The 17,054-nt window shown below is 40.6% G+C and overlaps 1 protein-coding gene across 1 annotated transcript in view; it reads left to right on the top strand.

Moving 5' to 3' along the window:
- Positions 1–5,516: 5,516 nt before the first annotated feature.
- The window catches only part of LOC117449710 (rap1 GTPase-activating protein 1-like), a 44,284-nt gene continuing 32,746 nt past the window's right edge, over positions 5,517–17,054 (top strand). Inside the window, 2 exon segments of the mRNA XM_034087543.1 lie at positions 5,517–5,751; positions 16,131–16,166. Of these exon segments, the coding sequence (XP_033943434.1) occupies positions 5,708–5,751; positions 16,131–16,166 (80 nt within the window). The 5' untranslated portion in view covers positions 5,517–5,707.

The raw sequence follows: 17,054 nt of genomic DNA, 5'->3' as shown, positions 1-17,054 counted from the left end.
AAACCCGGAAGTTCTCGCACAATCTTAATGCCAAGCTTTTATTCTGAAAATCCTTCATGACGACATCCGGGGCTACTGTAAATGATAACTGCCGTAAAAAAGTTCTAGTATTATTAAAGTAACTATTAAAGCTGTTATAATGTATTAAATAAAAAATTATGAAAGAGATAAGGAGGAGAAAAGGCGTGTGGACGTAAGCAATGAATGTAAAATGTCGAAATCCTCTGTTTAACGCAATGTCGGACATTGAAGAATAAGGCGGGGCCCCCCCTTTCATCACAGCACGAGAGGATATAAGGAGGCAGCTGAGCACATCTCTCCCCTTGCTTCGCTGCAGCCACACCGAGACAACGCCGGGTTTTGTCTCTTCTTTACCTTCTGCTTGTTCTATTACCACGTTACTTAATTACCCATTTGAACCTTCTCAGAGACTCCATTGGTCTCCTTATTTTAAGTTTCTTTCCTGGGAGCGAGAGGAGCATCACAGTTTTCTTCAACACCTCATCATAGCCGGTCACAATATAGACAGGGAACTGATAGCTGCATAGCTGATAGCTTCGAACCCAGACAGAGAGGAATGTAAAGTAGGACTTGTGATTTCAGGACACCTCTTTTCTTCAGTCGTGTCCCCAGTAATATCCTGGCCCTCTAATGAGAGGCCACAGTGTGTGCGTGAGGCTGTTTGCGGTGGCTCCCAGGGTCCCGAGGGCCATGCGACCTCATTGGGAGGAGGATGCTTCAGTAGGAGTGCTCCTGCCACTCAGACAGTCAACAAACCCATACTGTAACTTCTCTTCAACTGTGTTATTTTCAGACGTCTGATACTGTGTACTCTCCTCTGTTTACAAATCGGGCAGAGGACGATAATCTGATCCAAAGCAAATATGATATTAAATATTTGTTCAGTTCCTTTGATGTAACAATAAAGTTTAGTCAAGTGTAGTAATAAACTTCCCTCTGTTCAATGTGACTTTACAAGCAATTAGAGCCATCCACAATGAACACATAGCTTTGAGTAATAACATCTGCCGTGCCTTCAGACATGCGCACTCGGCCAGCTCCTGAACTTTTCAAGAATTGTAATGGAAATGAAATACTGGCGGAGATAAGGCTCGGCTTATTTCCTCATGCTTTGAAGCACAATTGCCCTTTTGATTATGCGCTCCCTTCAAATATTTGCATGGCACCCCTTTTTCTGCAAACTCACCCTCTCCAAATACAAGTGTATGTGTAGCCCTTGTTCAGCTGAGGATGTGGAACATATTTAGAATACATACACAAGCCATAGGCAGTGCGTTCATGACGATAGAGTTCAAATACTGTGGATTTACTCGGTTCGTTAAGGGGCTTTTCACCAGCTGAGTATACTTTCTTTTGGGCAGAGGACCTCTCCAAACTAAAACATCAGCCTCTTCAGCCTGGATATACCTACAATAACCTCTTTCAGATACAAAGTTGATCATTTAAAAGATTGGATGCTATTTTTAATAGCGGTTTGAGCATACAGCAATATTCTGACAAAAGAGCTTATGCTCCAAAACTAAAGGATTTCTCTGCTTAATAAGTTTTAGTAGAGACTAGAGTGCCCTAAACCTCCAACAGAATAATTTGTATTGATGTTATTTGCCCTGTGTTGAAACCAGTAAGTGGTTAGGTAGACAACAATGTAATATTAATGAGAATAAACAGAGCATGAAGCTGAATGGTTTTGTATTGAAATAATGCTTTTGTTGAGCCAGCAGAGCCATACTTTGCCCTGCACCTCCAATTGTTTTGTATCGCAGTTGATTTATGATGTTTTTCCAGCCTTAAACACACTTAACCTCCGACCCATAGAAAATTTGAATTCTTTTGAAAAGAACTATATGATAAATTACGATGCACCTCCTTAACAATGACTTTGCCAACACTGCCTGTTCAATCAGTGTCTGCTTCTCTGTAGACCGGCTCTACGCACATTAGGGCTGCACGATATTGGAAAAAACTCACATTGTGATTTTGTCCCCCCTGGGATATATATATATATATATATATATATATATATATTTCGATATGAAAAAATACAGGAATTGAAGAAAAGACAGTTTTTTTTTGTCCGCAAACCATCCTTTCTTGAACTTTCTAATGCTATACAAGTAACTATATTTAACCGGATGAAGGATTTTAGTCACGGAGGTCTGGATCTTAAGTTATCAGAGCAACAAGCTGAACTAGCTCGGTTAGCAGCGCCGAACTGCCCTGGAGAAACACATGAAACTACTTTATTCAGTGTTTTTACCTTTTAACCACCCGGTCCGTTTGCTTTGGAGATTTGATTGTGATTGGTGGTTTGCTGTGCCTGCATGTCACTCACTCAAGTACCCCTGAGAGTCGCGCAAGTTTTCCTTCTGAAGCAAGCAGCAAAATAATTGTAATATGACGTGTTTCAGTTAATTTACCTACTTAATATCGCACGTCAATTTTGCACGTCCTGCGATGTGAATATCGCGATTATCGTCACAACACGATATATCGTGCAGCCCTAACGCACATGTATTCCTCAGAAGCACATTTCCTGCCCCATGAAAGCAAAATGGGGTAAATGAAGTTATTTGCCTCGTTTCTTTCCACTCCTTTCTCCTTGTTTTACACCAACTCTACAACTGCCTCTACATTTGACTAAGTTAGCTGCTACCCTTTTCTACACTGGAAATAAACTACTAAGTTCATGGGATGGTATAGCTGCCCACACACAGATTCAAGTAGGAGGAGGCATATGTTTACACTTGTAGAAATTATAGCGTGTATATAACTGGGACAGAGGAATAACTACGTTTGTTTTTGTCTGTGTTTTGTTGGTGTTGCAGTATCAGTCGTTTCTGACGACGTGGATATCAGGGAGAGATCTCCATTTCTTTTGTCCTCTTAAGGGTCTTCCTGCCTGTCCACTTCCTTTGAGACAAAAGAGGAGCCAGAGCATAGAGAGGGCATTTTCCTGAGGTGATGTGATTAAAGGCCTCTTTCTGGGCTGCAGCCATTCAGATGCCTCGCACACGCCACGACTGCTTTAGCTAATTGAATTATTGGAGAAGCAGACAGACGGGATTGGAGCTAGCACCCAAGACCGAGGCATTGAATCGATAGAGTGGCACTCAAATAAAGTCGGGCAGTCGCTGTGCCAACGATGAAAGAAAGATCAGATGGCTTTTTTTTTGGATAACAAGTGGTTTCTGATTGTTTCAGTTGAAAGTAACTGAGCTGGTGGTTTGCTTTCGTCTCATTTTGGATAAGGTAGAAACTATTGTTTTTTTTAACTAAAACATGTTCACAATTACAAAAGTGGCAACTTCATACAGAATTGTATTTACAATTGTAATAGTTTTTTTACTACCCTTTTTATACATGAATATGAACGCAATAGTTGTTGAGACAATTAACTCAAAACCAAACATTTCAACCTCATGGTATCAATAGAGGAACAGTCAGCGATCACCAAAGTCAGTAGGCTTCGTCCTCTGGGACAGGGCCGGCCCTCGGCATAGGCAGTATAGGCAAATGCTAAGGGCGCATCAACCCAATTTCTCGATTTTGGATCAACAAAGTACATCTTATTATCTTATAGTAACAGAACTGCGCCTATATTGCGTACAGCGCCCATAAACTATGGCACCCCCCCCCCCCCAAATCAAGTTGAACTGCCCCAGTAAAAACCAGAGGTTTATGTGAAATTGTTCTTTTTTTTTAAATAATGGTTTTACTGTGCAATTATAGGTTTTAATTTTGTATTTGTGTTAATTTAAAATAAATCAAACTCCCAAAAAACGTACACAGCTTCTGTGTGCTTTTATTAACATTGGAATTTACTGTGTAAGCGGCCGCGGGGGGGAGAGCTTTAGAGAGCTCTCTCCTGAAAGACTGAGCGGCTCTGATAACCTCAGCTCAGTGAGGTAATGGCACACCTTTATATGATCATTATACGTAGTTATAAAAAAACAAGAGAATAGGTGAAAAACAGGTATAAAATACTATATGACAGTACAAAAAAGTTGTTATTAATAAACAAGAATACAGTTTGAAAGGGGAGTGATTACGAAAACAACGTAATCAAAATAAAACGATTATTATTATTTTTTAATTTTTTTATCGGTTTTTCAGTTGAATTATACTTAAAGTTCAGGGTAATCAACTGTTAAAAACATACTATTCAAATGTCTTTTTTAATAAATGGATGTTTTCAAAGTAAATGGATAATCGTGATTAATAATCGTGATATCAATTATTGACCCAAATAATCGAGATTATGATTTTTGTCATAATTGAGCAGCCCTAGTAAAGAATGTAATTTTAAATCAATAATCACTATGATCGATGAAGTGTCTGTGCGCTAAAGATCAGTCTGGTCAGATAAAAGACAACAAGAGACAAAGTGAGGTCCATGACCAAAGAAAGGTCATCCAAGGATGCTGTTCTGTGGTTCTGTGGTGAATAGTAATTAGAAAACTGCAGTCTCATAGGACGGAGGAGGTACTGGAGAAATGACGTAACTCTGTATCGGCATGATGGTGCTTATTTGGTGAGCGCATTAATTAACTAAGTGCTCGGTAACTGAGTGTTTTGCAGTTAATGAGGACATCATTGGTCCTTGGGGAGATTCAATCATGGATCATGAGATTGTATTTATTCATGATTTAGAGGCACTTGAAATGTTTGCCTTATACATCCGACACATCTTACTCTGTCCTGAGTAACACTGAGTGTGTCTCATCCGACATAGTGCAAATGTTTGGGAAGTGAACGTTAATCAGATAGCTGGCTGATGCTCCAGACTGCTATTCCTCTTTATTCAATCATCCATGGCAGCTTTAATGTTGTCACTTTATCAAACTCATCAGCCTGCTATAGAAGGCTCTCTGTGTCCAGACATATACTCAATTCTATCAATTTGGCTGGCAATAAAGCAGGACAACTCTGTGCTACGTTTTGTGAGAGGCAATTGGCTTAAAAAACAAAGAATACAGAGAGGGATGGACGGACAGATTATAAACGTGTTCACTGAGGTCGTTACCTACAGTTTGTGGGTGTTGGGCAAGGCCCTGCAATTAGGACTTTTGTGATGAATGATAAACTGTTTGAGGTCTAGCTTGTTTAACCAGCTGCCTTGAAGGGCCACGGAGAGGGAGTGCTGCAAGACTTGTTCAAAGCAAACTCTTACAATGCCAAGAACTCCTATCTGTTTTTGCCTGGGGCAATTTAACAAAGTATTTGTTTTGACATTGCGCCATCTGTGTTGTTTGGTTTCAGGTATTACAGTTTATTTAGAATATAAAACAAAAAAACCTGCTTGTTGGTTCTCAGTGATGTAAACACATTAGAGAGAGGATGTAGCTGTGTGAGAAAAGGCTGCCACTTCACTCCTGGTTCCCTGGGAGACTGGCATGGTCAGCAGCAGCCCCCTCCCCTTCCCCCCCTCATCCTCTTGCTGTTTCTCCCCCTGCTTGTGAAGGAGGAGGCGTGTGAGCAAGGAAGAGGCAGGGCACGATAGCCGAGGCTGCGGGAGTGGAACCCAGACAGCAGGCAAAGCATAACAACATACACACACATACACACACATACACGTGTGTACACACACACACACACACACACACACACGCTCAGTCAGCGTAAGTGACACAAGTGCTGGCTCCATTCAGCCCTGAGTTGACTGACTCACCGCTATCCATTAGCCGGCATGCCGCAGAGAAAGAGGAGTTTCACTTTTGGAGCCTATGGAGGGTAAGAATATATATCCTTGGAACATGTAGAACAACTTCACCTCTGTACAACACACTGTTCTCATGTGTGTGATTGTGAGTGTGTGTTTCTGTCTCACTGTTTGATGACTGTGCAGATTCTGTGTCTGTGCCGTTTGCTCTGGAATGCCATCATGTTTATCATAACAGCTTTTTCTGTTGTTGTATGTCATTTTCGGGGCTTTCTTTCATTGAATGGACCTTAGCAGACTGCTGTTTCTGCGTGAAAAGGAATCATTCAGGGGTATGTTCTGTACAGTAATGGCAAGGCATTATGTGTAGATAAACAACAGAGAGAAGAAGAAGGTATGGTGCAGGTTAGAGGGAAAGTCTTACTTAGACAGAGCTGAAGGTATGATGGATGTGAATGTTGACAGTAGGTACTTGTGTTGCCATGTAGCCCACTTCAGACTTTACAGGGCACCAGACACGCTGTCAGCAAAGAGCTCTTTAGTGACCCGAAGGTGAACAGGTGTCCCAATGCAACTGCATGCCTGACTGCCTTTAGTTTTTTGTACCTATATTTTTGTGTGCGTATGTTGGAGTCTGAAATACCTTTAGCTAACCTCAAGTGGAGACTGTTCTTATAGATAAGGTGGGCTGTGTTGGGGGGGGGGGGGTAGGGCGGATTGTTGCGCAGTAGCCACTGTTGTAATGTCCCAAATGTGTGTGTGTAGGGAAATGAATACACATGCATTATGAGCAGTGATGCTAAAGAAACTTTGGAAACACTTTGTTTGTCATATAACTAGTTTAGTAAGAATTTCCTGAAGATTGTCTGGACTGGTAATCATGATATTGATAATGCATACATTGTTAAATTGATATGCTTGGTATGCACCTCAGCATTGTCTTTAGCTAGCAGAGTGCAGCGACTTCCAGAGGGTCAACTGGATTTAGGCTGTTACCGGTGTTGTGATACTGCTGTGATTGCAAGCTGACTGCGGCCACATGAGGACGAAAACGGCTAAACGCATAGGATTAACGCAATCGCAAACAAGCTTCCGTCCACACGTAATAGTTATCCGGATAGTGTCTGTCCACGCGAGACCGCTCCGTTTAGCTCCAACCGCTGGAGAAGCTGCAGTACATATGCAGGAGCCTGTAAGTGGCGCTGTAACTTCCTCCACAAAAGCAGCGAAGAAGCATGGTTGTCATGGTTGCCCTTCTGTTTATTCTCCGCGGTGGGGGCCGAGGGAACCGTGCAGAGTTTTTCGCCAGTCAACGTGTATTAAAGTTTAAATCTTCCGGACAAAATTATAAAAGTGCCGGTCAAAGGTCTACTTTGTTATTTATTGAGCTTTAAAACAAATGAATAACGACTCTATATAATATAATAATAAAATACACGGAGCCTCTCTTTTTCCTCCCTCTCTTCGGACAGCGCCATGTCTGTCTCATGCAGCAGCTGATCCAGTAATCAGTGACCCGGCCGACAGTAAAAATAAACATATTTATAATTAGTTTAGGGAGTTTGAGAGGTAATTAAAATAGCTAAGGGTGATGATCTGACTTGAAGTGTGTGTTTTGCTGCAGAGGGAGGAGCTGCAGGTGAGCAGAGCTGCGTGTCTCCGTCCTGTCAGATTAGACTTCACTCGCGCTTAGGTCCATATCGAGAGAAAGATAAATAATCTGAATTCAGGGTGCAGTTTACTTTGACGCGGGGGTGAGCAGCAGAGGTGGGGAGAGGCGGGGCTATTGCCTCATCATTATTGCTGTAGATGTTGCACAAACAACTGTAGCATGGTCAATAGCGTCCGGAGCACGATAGCAACTCTGCGATCCGCCATTGTTGTTGTTGTTGGTGGCGAAACACTTCAGCAATGGCGCGGGGTAAGCGGAGGTGAGCAGAAGAGGTGGGGAGAGGCGGGGCTATTGCGCAATCACTATCAGTGATCTGAAAATGTTTGGATAGGGCGTACACACGGAGCCGTTGGACCCCCCAGAGAGTTGCGTATGCATTTCCATCCACCTTGGGACCCGTTATCGTTTCCTCAGTCGTTTAGTGCCATATTCGGTCGTCCTCGTGTGGCTGAACGGTCTATATGACACTAAACAGTAACGCAAACGACCGAATTCGTCCTCGTGTGGCCGCAGCCGCTTGTTAAGTTGGGAGTTAGCTTTTACGGTGTTACGCTAGCATTTGCTTTGTGGCATAACTTCTGTTTGTGACTGTCTCATTTACTGTGTGGGGGACAGCGCTGTACGGTGACCTGAGATGGGACAATCATCTAAACCTTCATATGCCAATACCATCAGTTAGTCTTATTCTTGTAAAAAGATATCATAAAGCATAAAACCCACCTTTCTGTTGCTCTTTGAGGTTTGTTTTCAAGTATAGAATGGGATCATTGTTGCCCCTTGTGGCTTTTGGGGGGGAAACAGTTACCGGTGTGTTGGCAAAAAAGAACTTTTACTGGCTCTATCATTAAGTGTTAAGCGCTCATTATAGATCTGTCTACCTCATTAGCGGGCCCTTAGCGGCCTCCCCATTTGTCTTTTCTAATCCATACATTCCAATCATTTGCATGTGTACGACTCCCTTAGCCATTTCATAGTACCGTAGTATATCAAGCGAAAAATACTTTAAAAAAAAAAAAAATTCTGTTTATTGGTGGAGTTGAATGTCTTTGGCATTTGGATAGGTCAGTGTGATTGCTTTACATCAGTGAGTGATCTGTAACACACTCTGCCCCCTGCATCCTCCTGGCATTCACTGAAGGAAACGCAGCCGCTCTGTTCTCTGTCTGTTGCTATTTCTCTGACGCAGCATGCTCTCTCATTTTGGCATCAAATATTAAACGAGCTGCCACTTAATTTGATTAGTTATGTGTGAGTGGTTTTTGTTTAACTTTGGGTCAGTTATGTAACCTTTCTTTTAAGGACAGGACTTATTGTGACTGGATACTGTCATTTGGCAGCAGAAAAGTCAGATGTGACCATGGCATTGCAACACTGAGCTTTCATATCCTTTTATTTACAATTCTTTGCATCTGCTCTGTTGTAAGTCACACGAGATCTCCTGTAGCTACTACTGCATATGTATCGGTGTTTGCTCACAGTCTGCTCGGTAGCTCACAGTGGCTGTCTCCTCATAAACTATTAAATCACGCTGGCCATTCAGGCATCATGAACAATGTTGCTGTGTTTTGCAGCGTCACATAGAAACATTAGAAGAATGCATTTGTTCAAAAACAACCACGTGGAAAGACTGACATTGTTTATTTAATCCGAGTAGGCGAGATATGTAGTGCGCATTCTTTGGTCAGCTGATTTAGAAATGTCATTTTATTTACCTTCATATAACCATGTAAAAATCCTTTGAGATATTATTTATTTTTCAAGTAATTAAGACGACGGATGGTGGACAGGCTTTTGTTCAACATGCATCAAAGTTGTTGTGTTTTTACTTAAATGACACCTTGCGTTAGAGTGTTACGTCCTATGCTGTCTATCTCTTTTTGATTTGTGACTCCTAAATTGTTTGATTTTCTTGTGTCCAAGGCTACAATCACACAATTACAGTTTCATTTTTTATTTCAATTAAATAACAAAATGTGTGTCAGTACACAGTCCAACAGAGACGCATTTAGTGAAAGCCTTATTGTATTGAATATAGAACCCTGCCCAACAGGAAGACAACACAGAGAGTCTCCTTGTTCGACAAAATCAAATGTTTGCATGACAAAAGATGATTAAGTCTCAAGGCAGGGCTACTTGAGAACAGGAGGCCACTCAAGTACTCTTCTAAGGCCAGTGGCAAAACAAACAGGAGATGTAGAGCAACCAGAGGGCTCTTCATTGCCTCCTCAGTCAGTCCACCTTGCATATTTGCTTTGACATTCACATTCGTATTCACAATGCTTACATAGTGGGCTACCAATTGTTCTTTTATTTTTGTTTCGATAAGAACAAAAACAGATGTATACTATAAGGCTTGTAAAAGTTCCTCTGCTCTCCCATACTCTCCCATATTGTAATAAAGCTTTATTTATATAGCACTTTTCATACAGCACATGCAGCTCAAAGTGCTTTACAGAATGACATCACAAGTTAAAAACAAACAACAAGAGATTCTCTCTGACAGGTAAGACATAAGACAACTGAGTCGATGCAACAATATTAAATATATAACCCCACAAAACAAAGTGAACATATAGGTACAACAGAAGTACAAAATAAAAAGATTAAGTAAAATAAATAAAACAATATAAAGGTAGGTAAATAATAAAGACTAAAATAACATTTAAAGTGGGGGGTTGCTAATAAAAAACGAATCTAAAAATAATTGTCTTTAGCTGGCGTTTAAAAAGATTGGCCTGCTCAAACCGGTGTGGAGCTTCGGTCATGTCAGAAAATGTTGCTGCAACTGAATTCTTCTCGACACAGCAAAAAGTCATGATGCAGTTCTGATCGCACATTTCTTGTTTGGATTGAACGTTCCAGAGCGGCAATTTGGTTTGAAACACACCCAATCAAATATAATAATATAATGATAATGAGCTATACAAGTACCAAGAGTCCATACACCAACAAGATGGATACAACTGATATACTATGACATAAATCGAAGGTTCCAAATGGGCTTCATTATGTTTTACCTGTTCTTCTTTATCTTACCAGGTGGCTGCATATTTTTCATTCCATTCCTGCTTCAAAACAATTTAACAAAAACATTTCTATATCTTAATGTACATCCGATTTAATGAGAGAAGTAGGTTACATTTGTCACTAACCAAACATGTCAACAATACCTGTGGCCGATAAAAAAGCTTCTCATTTGAAGCAGCGAAACAGTTTGCTGTGCATTACCACAGTAATGGACTACATTAGAAGAGCAGATTATACGACCAAATACGTTTCTAGATAAAAGAAAACAAGACGTGAATGTCAAGCATATTCCCAACAAACTACCGTATTACATGGTACATCTCATATGTATTTTTAAACTCATAATTATAATAATGTTGCCTTATAATGTTAGAAAATAACACTGATGTTGTTGGGACATATACTGCAGTGCCTCTAGCTGTGTGTGTGTGTGTGTGTGTGTGTGTGTGTGTGTGTGTGTGTGTGTGTGTGTGTGTGTGTGTGTGTGTGTGTGTGTGTGTGTGTGTGTGTGTGTGTGTGTGTGTGTGTGTGTGTGTGTGTGTGTGTGTGTGTGTGTGTGTGTGTGTGTGTGTGTGTGTGTGTGTGTGTGTGTGTGTGTGTGTGTGTGTGTGTGTGTGTGTGTGTGTGTGTGTGTGTGTGTGTGTGTGTGTGTGTGTGATTTCAAATACACTGCATCCTACTGTACTGTAGCTAAATGAGGACATTCAACCACATTTCTCTCTGTCAATGGGCTCATTCAGTCCTGGCTCGGTCCAAATACAGTATACAGTCTGGATCTGGTCATAATGGTGTTTGATAAATGTTTCTTATTACTACTCTGAGCATTATATACCGAGATATTGTTCCCTTTTGCTCCAGGCTTGCGTGTCTCACTGTGTTTCTATTTTTGACAGTATCCAGTTCGTATCTTAAAGAATAGTGAAAGGTTAACTGCAGAGTCAGAAACTAGAACGTGTGTTGACTGTATACTATCATAAAGACTTTATTCAGATATACTGAATAGGCTCGCATATTGTATTCATCCAGGCATGCCCCCCGTCTTGTTTTTGCTGAGTAAATGTTGGTCTGTTGTTTGATCCAGACTGAAATATCTCGACAACTCTTTGATGGATTGTTGCACAGACATTTATGATCCCCAGAGGATGAATCCTACTGACATCAGTGACCCCCTGCCTTTTTCTGCACCAGCACAGTCAGGTTGACATTTTGTCTTTTAGTTTAACATCTTGACAACTGTAAGATGGATTGCCACAGCATTTTGTACACATTTACAGACCCTCAGGATGAATTGTTGGTGAACTCTTCTTCCAGCACGATCATCAGGTCATAATTTCAGTTTGTCCAGTACTTAGGTTTATGACGTAATACTTATAATACTAATGTCGTTCCTTTGCAGCCTTAATTGTATATATCTTTTTTTGTAGCTAGAGCGAGCGTTTGGTTGAGGTGCTGAACACTTGAAACAGAATTGAGAGGGAGAAAAAATCCATATGCATCTCTTCTTTCAGTAGACTTTGCAGAGGCCTTTTTCAAGATCAACAACCAAGCATACAGCTCCTGCTCCGTCGGCGCCGGGGTGCAATTCCCACTTTGTTTTTGGGAACCTGTTGGCATGCTGATGTTTTTATTTATTTCTACTGCGCCTCAAAGTCAAGCTTCACAGAGCTGCTACTGTAGCAACTCTGAGTCCGAGGTGTGGCTAATGCTGTCACGATGCTGTCATGGCCATGTTCCTTGCTGTGACAGAGTGACTGCAAAATGGAATCAAAGGTGTATTCTTGATTGGGAAGACAGGTAGCCTATGTGACCTTTTCACTCTTGTTTTGGTTGCAAAGTATTCAACCCAAAGCCAGGCTTGCAGGCTCTTAATCCGTACTAGGTGAACTGAGTGTAACAATTATATTAACTCACTGCAAATTTAAAGTAGCCAGGGAAGAGGAATACTTTCTGAGCATGCTGGGTTCACTGGAATTGTGTTTTTATCAATAGTTTTACAAAAATCAGTTAATACTAATGTCTCACTGTGTCATAGTATATATACCATAATAGCACTGACTTTACAATGTGGTTCTACTTCTTCATCTGCTTGAATATGAAAGCAGCGAGGATCTAAAAATGAAATGGTGAAAGGCAGTATTGATAGCTAGTGTGGTAGTTAAGATCCCAGACCTCTTAAGATCACTTGGTTAAAGATGTGTTTGTTGCCAACCGATTTGTTCTTAACTCAGAGTGCCTCTTATATTTCCCATGTTTTTGCAGCAGTTTTAGTGAAATGTTTTGCTTTAAGCTGGATTTCCTCCGGGTTGACTCCTCAGCCCTGTCTGGTGACCTACTTGCCAGGAGCAGAGTTGCTAACTCTGTACAAACTGCACACCCTTCCTAATTCCTCAAGTCAAGAACATATTCAAAAAGTTTAGCAGGGAAGACATTTTGAAATGTGGGGATGCGGATTAGTTTGTATGAACACATTTTTAAAGCTGACGTGTTCTTGGCCTCTGGTTTCTGCCTTTAGCCTTCTTATCCCTCTTACATGGCTGAGAGCGTAGAAGAATCTTTCAAAGTTGTCGCCAAATGTGGTCACTGCATCCCATGTCCTTTGTTGTGCCATGCGTTCCTAAGTGCACTGCTTCATCTAGCCTTTCTGTCATTAAAAACGGTTTTCAACGTGTGTTTCGAATGTGCAAATAGGACGCATTGCAAACAAATGCGTTCGCGCAGGCACATACTTTTTGTCCACTCCAGCCGTTGTTCTCTCAGAGGGGGACAGATTATTCTTTGTTTTGCTGATAAGGCTGGGTGTCTTTTGTGTCTCACTGTGTTTGGCTCTGCTACTTTATCTGTGCTCTGTCCGGCTCAGAGTTGCTTTCTTTATAGCGTTTCTCACGATGGAGTTACATTGATTGGATATGTGGTAATTGAATGATTGTTGGGTGTATTACAGATTTATTTTGAAATGTTTTTAAATAAAAAAGTGATAACATGGTAACCTTTACTAGTAGACATACTATTTCTGTACTTCAATCCAAACTTCTCATAATGTTTAAACTGTAATGTTTTTCTTTGTGATTGGAATGAAGCTCTTCCTGTTGTAGCTTGTCAATATATACAATATATTCCGTTTTCTTATACGATGCCCTTTATTGTCCCCGTAAGGACAATAAAGGGCTCCGTTGTGTGGTTCTACAGAAGATTTACAAAACTCATCTTACACACAGTAAAATACATTTACATATTAACACACAACGTATGTACATATGCACAGTTCGCACATATACACAGACATACCTACTGACAATGGTGACCTATTGCACAACCCTCATGGCCATCAGTTACATCTATATTGAATTACTTGCGAGTGTTGAGAAGCTTTATGGACATATGCACTGGGGACGGAGTATGTCCCCTTACTGAATACAACATCTTTTTCTGTCATCAGACAGCTTACATAGCCATTCTATAGATGAAAGCAATATGTCAGAGCAGTGCAGTAGTTGTATGTTTATATTGGCACACGTTTGGGCTGTTTGGCATAAGAATATAAAAGAGCCTTGTCCTTTTCATAATTTGGGGGAAATTACCTTATCTGTGTTGATATGAGGTCTCAGGCTTTGGGTATCACGTTTTGTTTTGCAGCTCTTTTTTATTGGAAATGTCCTGTATTGGTTTGGGTATTTCAGTTTCAAGTCTTTATCCAATAACCTGGACACACCCTGGTTGATTTCATTTGATGGGAATTCCATGAAACCTGAGAATGGGTGGAGGATGAGGTTTAGAAAATGTTATTCTTTGTGATGCAGTACATATAAAAGCAGCTCTCCTCTCCTCAGACTGTGAGAGCAGAGCCGAGAGCCGTAAGTGTGTTGGCTCTCTCCCAAGGACCAGCATGCATTCCACTCAGGATGTAGCTCTGATTGATCTGCTCTCATGTGTCTGTCAGTCTCAGTGAAATCAACACTGGTGGTAGATTTGAAATAGAACAGCACCACAAAATCCAGCTCTGTGTCAGTGTATGCCACATGGAGACCTAGTGTTAAAATCATGAGCCATCTTCTGCACAGAGGGAATCAGGCGACGACCTACTGTAACAACAGAAGTCTGTTGATTTGTGACTCTGCAAACAAACCCCCCAAGGCCGGTTTCCTCTCACTGACACCGTTTTCTGAGAAGGAGGAAGCTTTAAGCTTTCATTTATCTTTTAGAGCGCTTCTCACAACAAAAGAAGAAGTGCAAGCTTGGTCCTACTTTTCTTTTCTTTTATAAGGTCTTTTTTTCCCGATAATAGTGTTGAAATGGAGTGAGAAAGAAAGTGGGATATGACATCCAATAACTAGTCCCAAGGCTAGAATGAGACGTTGTGGTTCCAAGGCATGCACTGTAACCACTTAGTTAACAGGGCACTCTGAAATCAATTACACTTTTTATTGGCTTTATATATGAATGAAAACAGAAGCTCCTTCTGTAGCCTGACTCATGGGCTTATACAGTATTTACAATGTGAATTATTTCATCAAGTGCCACAACGACGTCGTTAACAAGTATGGTTTTGAAGGAAATGTCATCAGCTTTTGATGGATCGTGCTGTCCTTTTGCACAGACATTCCCCTGAACTAGAGTGGTGAACATAACAAACATTAACCTGATAAACATCAGCATATTTATCATGCTGACTTTCACATGCTTCTGGCATGTCTGTAGACTTTTTACCATCCTTTCTGATACAGCGGGAGTCACATCTCTTTCCAGAATGCTTGTTTGATCACTAGGGTGTTTCTGTGTCATGCAAACGAATAATGTTGATGAATAATGTTGATGAGTAAGAGGTCCAAACTCTGGGGTTTTTCCTTGTTCACACAGGGTGGAGAGCACTCAGCAGCTCTGACTTGAGCGATGAAGCCATACATTCATAGGAGACGAGGTCAACAGGGGAGGAAACAACCTGAAATCAACCTTTCAGCTTGGGAATCTTTTTCTGTTGTGTATTACCTTTTTCTGTGGCGTAACTCTGAGGATTTTTAAAGGGGTCAAGAAAGGTCTGGAAGCAGCTGCAGGATTCCTGAGAGACATACTACACATTCTCTTTTCCCTGTGTCACCACCACCAGCTTTCACAAGAGACAGACTCACAGCCATTCACTGGGACATAGTGCAACTCTTATCAGTATTAAATATCCACTTTGTTTTTAACCTTGAAGTCCAGTGCTGCATCCCAAGAGAAGTTGTAATGTGTGTTTATGACTGTGATGTCCGGTTGCCTTATGGATCTAAATGTCATAATAAATAGCTGTTTGGTTGATGAGTTGAGGGGTAGCCATGTTTTGCATGAACTAAACGTCAGACGTGAGGTTTCCACTGCACACACAGTGCCATCTACTGGCAGAAACACTACGCTGCATCATAAGCTTTCCAGCATTGGATCGTCTGGTTGTTTGCAGCTCCTAAATCTGTTTATCCAGGGTGGTTTCAGGACAGATGATAGTTTATCCAGGAATGGCACTGTGTTATTTCAATAGATTCATTTTTTCTCAAAAAACACAAGATTTTAATCGTCCTTTCATCCTTTTTATACTTTAACTTTAATAAAAATGAAATAAAGAGTGGCTAGTTATCATCCTTTCATCCTCTAGGTTTTTTCCTTGTGCAATGGACATCTTGTAAATGTTAAAAGATGGTCCAACATACATATATAATGAAATTAGTTCTTATTTAATACTGTTTATAAAAACTGTATCTTTTCCTTTTGTATTTTCTTTAGAGTGGACAAGACATTCAACAAGGCCAGGAGCTTATGGTGAGTTTTTACATTTTTCTTTGTGGAGTGATGTGTGTCTGAGTAATCTGTGCCTTATTTGAAGAATGTCCTTCCTTTGCATGAGTAACGATAAGTGGTACTTTGGTGTGCCATCATTTTGTTGATTTTGTTTATTCTGTTAGTGCTCCATGACATGTGATCATGGTAATGTGCCAGATGAATCAATAAATTAGCAATGACAATAATTATCCTAGCTATTCAAAATATTTGACTAGCTCCACACCGGTTTGAGCAGGCCAATCTTTTTAAAACGCCAGCTAAAGACACATCTTTTTTAGATTAGCTTTTTATTAGCAACCGCCCACTTTAAATGTTCTTTTAGTCTTTATTATTTACCTACCTTTATATCGTTTTATTTATTTTATAGGTCTTAATCTTTTTATTTTGTTTGTTTTAGTTTTTTTGAAATTGTTACAATTCTTGAGGCTTTCTGTAGTGGAGTTCAAGGTCACCGACTAAGCCAGTGGTTCTCAAGCTTTTCCTGTCGTTCCCCACTTTGAACAGGTGGGCCTTTTCAAGCCCCACCTGTTCCTCATCGATCCAATCAAATGGTAGGCATGTATTCAATTTAATTATTTTAACCTGCTTTATTTGGGGGTGGACCTTACATCCTCTAGGGGGAGTCCTCACCTCCTCTAGGGGGGTCCTCACCTCCTCTAGGGGGGTCCGGGGACATGCTCCCCCGGGAAGATATATTTCTTTAAATGTTGAAGTTAAATGCATCAATCAATAATCCAAACATCTTTAGAATATGATTACAACCAATAACAAATCATTTAAACTTGTTTATTCTTATCTTATATTACCTAGTTAGCATTCTTTCTTTTTATTTATGCATATTTGACTAATCACTCCCCTTTTAAACTG

Source organism: Pseudochaenichthys georgianus, chromosome 7 (assembly GCF_902827115.2).
Source record: "Pseudochaenichthys georgianus chromosome 7, fPseGeo1.2, whole genome shotgun sequence".
NCBI lineage: Eukaryota > Metazoa > Chordata > Actinopteri > Perciformes > Channichthyidae > Pseudochaenichthys > Pseudochaenichthys georgianus.
Note: the sequence above shows the minus strand (reverse complement) of the source record. Positions and strands in the feature narration are given on the sequence as shown.